Source organism: Sinocyclocheilus rhinocerous, unplaced genomic scaffold (genome assembly GCF_001515625.1).
Source record: "Sinocyclocheilus rhinocerous isolate Xijiao unplaced genomic scaffold, SAMN03320098_v1.1 scaffold3545, whole genome shotgun sequence".
In the NCBI taxonomy this organism is placed as follows: domain Eukaryota; kingdom Metazoa; phylum Chordata; class Actinopteri; order Cypriniformes; family Cyprinidae; genus Sinocyclocheilus; species Sinocyclocheilus rhinocerous.
The window spans coordinates 3,877-7,082 of NW_015634617.1; the positions used below are offsets into that span (position 1 = coordinate 3,877).

The 3,206-nt window shown below is 35.3% G+C and overlaps 1 protein-coding gene across 1 annotated transcript in view; it reads right to left on the reverse strand.

Annotated features, from left to right (window-relative positions):
• Positions 1-3,206, reverse strand: part of LOC107745942 (myotubularin-related protein 4-like) — a gene marked incomplete at its 3' end in the record, with an annotated part of 37,521 nt that overhangs the window by 2,534 nt on the left and 31,781 nt on the right. The window contains exons 10-12 of the mRNA XM_016559978.1: positions 2,495-2,623; positions 2,272-2,383; positions 1,245-1,478 (exon numbers count right to left, since the gene is read on the reverse strand). Of these exons, the coding sequence (XP_016415464.1) occupies positions 1,245-1,478; positions 2,272-2,383; positions 2,495-2,623 (475 nt within the window). The remainder of the gene's footprint in view (positions 1-1,244; positions 1,479-2,271; positions 2,384-2,494; positions 2,624-3,206) is intronic.

The window sequence follows — 3,206 nt, forward strand, 5'->3', positions numbered from 1 at the left end:
TGGAATATTCCCAAAAAATCCTGGAAAGTTTCCAAAATTTCTGGCATATTTCTGAAATTTACTGGAAATTTTCCACCTTTTTGCAACCCGAGTATTTATTAATTTTTATTTATTAGTTTTAGTATTTATTTAATTTATGTCAGTACTTTTAAGTGTTGCCCTGCCAACAAATTATAAATAAAAATATTTCATCTTAACATTTTAATAATTCTATTGTGTTTTTGTCTTTACAAAACGTTTGTAAAGTATTTATAAATTTTTATTTACTTATTTAATAAACTATATATAAATATTTTATTTCATACATTAGCACTTTTGTGTTTTGCCTTTTTTTAACAAAATATCTGTACAGTACAGTACAGTACTAAATTTAGTTTATTTAGCTTGTTATTTTAGTATTTCGACTAACTAAATGAAAATGAAAAATGTTCCCCTGACAACTAGATATTTAAACATTTTTATATTTTTAAATAATTTTAATAGATACTTAAATATAAATAAATAACTAATTATATAGTGAAATACATATAATATTCAAACATATAATATATATTAAATATATTAAAAATAAAGATATAAATGTGACCCTGTCTGTGAAAACCCAGCTAAAGTCATTTTTTGGCGATTTACTGTTTTCTACATAAAATCATCCTTCATAAGGTAAATAACATTCTGTGAAAATGTAACATTGATATCATGTCAAAGATTGAAATCATAGTGAAATTAACAGTTGAAATCAAACTTTGATGCTTATCTCATAATTAGATTTTGAGACTTTAGCCTGGATTTCACAGAGAGGGTCACAACTATTTTATTTTAGTTAATGTTTATTTCATTTCAAGTAACCAAAATGTGTTTTTATGGTTTTAGTTTTCATTAACGATACTGACCCTGACTAGGTGCTGAGGTGGGTCAGAGCAGGCATTATTTAGTCTGGCTTTTATGCAGCATTCGGATAATTTATGCAGCTTAACACTCGGATGTGTAAAGACACTTTAAAGTTTGAACTGACTGAATTGAATTGACATTGAACTAAACTGATCTGAATAACGACACTGTCTGCTTTGAAACAATCTGCATTGAGTAAAGTGCTGTATAAATAACTGTGACTTGACTTAAATTAAACATGCATTTAATATTAGTCTCTCTGCTGCATTTGGCAGATGCTTTTATCTTTGCATTCAAGGTGCACGGTTAAGTTCATGTATTCCCTGTGAATCAAACCCATGAGCAAACTAATTCACACGGAGCCGTATGGGTGGTTCCTCTTCTTCACGTTTACCTCTATGGTCCTGTAGAAGGGATCCAGAAGGATCTTTGCGAGGGCCACGATCTGCGGCGTGCGGTCCCAGCCGTCTGAGCAGTGCACCAGCACCGGCCTTCCCTCCCGCTCCACCGCAGAGCACACCAGAGACGCGGCCTTCAGCATGACAGACAGGTGCTGCAGCCAATGAGTGCTTTCCAGAGCCGAGAGCCAGCTGGAGAGAGCAGACGCACGGGTCGGGTTACAAACGTCTGAACGCAACATGATAGAGACACTGCATGAGGAGGGAGAGCTGCAAATAACTGCAGATGTCAGATCTGGATCACCAAGCAGAATACATGTGTGCATTTGCTGGAAAATCAGGAAACACTTTACCTGAAGCCTTATATATAATGCACTATAAAAGTATTTTAATGCATTGTATGATCACATCAATAATTGCAACCACAGTTATAATACATATCTTTTCATCGTTACACCTTTAGGAAGTACAATGCATTAAAACACATGACAAACAACCGATTTCAGATTTCTGCAATTATAATGCATTTTCACTTTGGTTACACTCATTTATGAAAATATATACAATGCATTGCAATGTGCATCATGAATAACTTTTTATACATAAATACATTTTATACATTATACATAATGGCCTCAAGTAACGCGTTAAAAATAAAAAATAAATTTGACTTCTGAAGTCGCTTTTGTAATGTCTACTCAATCATTCACTCATTATATTTGTAATATCTTTGAATTATCTATAAAGGCTTTTCTCAGCTAATTTTGATATGAGATTAATTGTGTCTCAATTCGTCCCATTTCAACAAATTGATTGAGATCTATGGATATTGGCTATTTTAGGAGCCAATAAATATATTACATAAATAATATTCTTTTATTTTTAATATTAATAATATTAAAATATTATTATTATATTATATTATATGTTTATATCCATTCATATATATATATATATATATATATATTAGAGTTAATGCACTTACTTGCCGGGATCCGGGATCTGACTGCAAACGGCTTTGAGTGACTGAAAGCTGTTTCTGATGGAGTGGATATTGGCCATGCCCATAAACATCACCTCACAGTTGGGATAGTACTCTACAAACACAAATAAAGCAGAGACAAACCTGCCTTCAGCCAACAAACCAACAAACAACCAATAATGTCCAACGGCATCCAGAGCTTGAGTATGAGTTCAGCGGCGCTCACCTTCACACTCGCAGCCTCCTCCTTTGGCACGATTCGCCACGGCGGCGGTGTAAGAACGGGCATCCAGAATCAGTAATTTCTGTGCTGCACTGCTGGCATCAGGAGTGGGACAACCAGTCAGAGACGAGTCTGAGGAAAACAGGAGAGTGGGTGTGATTAGAGCAGAATTCTGACATACTACACTGCATTTACTGCAGGGTTGGAAATTAATGGGGGCTTGGTGTCATCAAAATGAACAAAAATGCCCCCCAAATTCAACATAAGGGGGCATTCTATCACTTCCTCAGCAATGGATGCTCGGCAGTGAATGGGTGCCGTCAGAATGAGAGTCCAAACAGCTGATAAAAACATCACAATAATCCACAAGTAATCCACAGCACTCCAGTCCATCAGTTAACATCTGGAGAAGACAAAAGCTGTGCATTTATAAGAAACAAAACCATCATTACGGCATTTTTAACTTCAAATCGTTGCTTCCAGGTAAAACACGAGTTCATAATCCATTATAACGCCTCCTTCAGTGAAACGGTTTGAAGTTACAATTGTCTTGATGGATTTGTTTCAGCTTTTGTCTTCTCCAGATGTTAACTGATGGACTGGAGTGGTGTGGATTATTGTGATGTTTTTATCAGCTGTTTGGACTCTCATTCTGATGGCACCCATTCACTGCAGAGCATCCATTGCTGAGACACTGATGCAGTGCTACATTTCT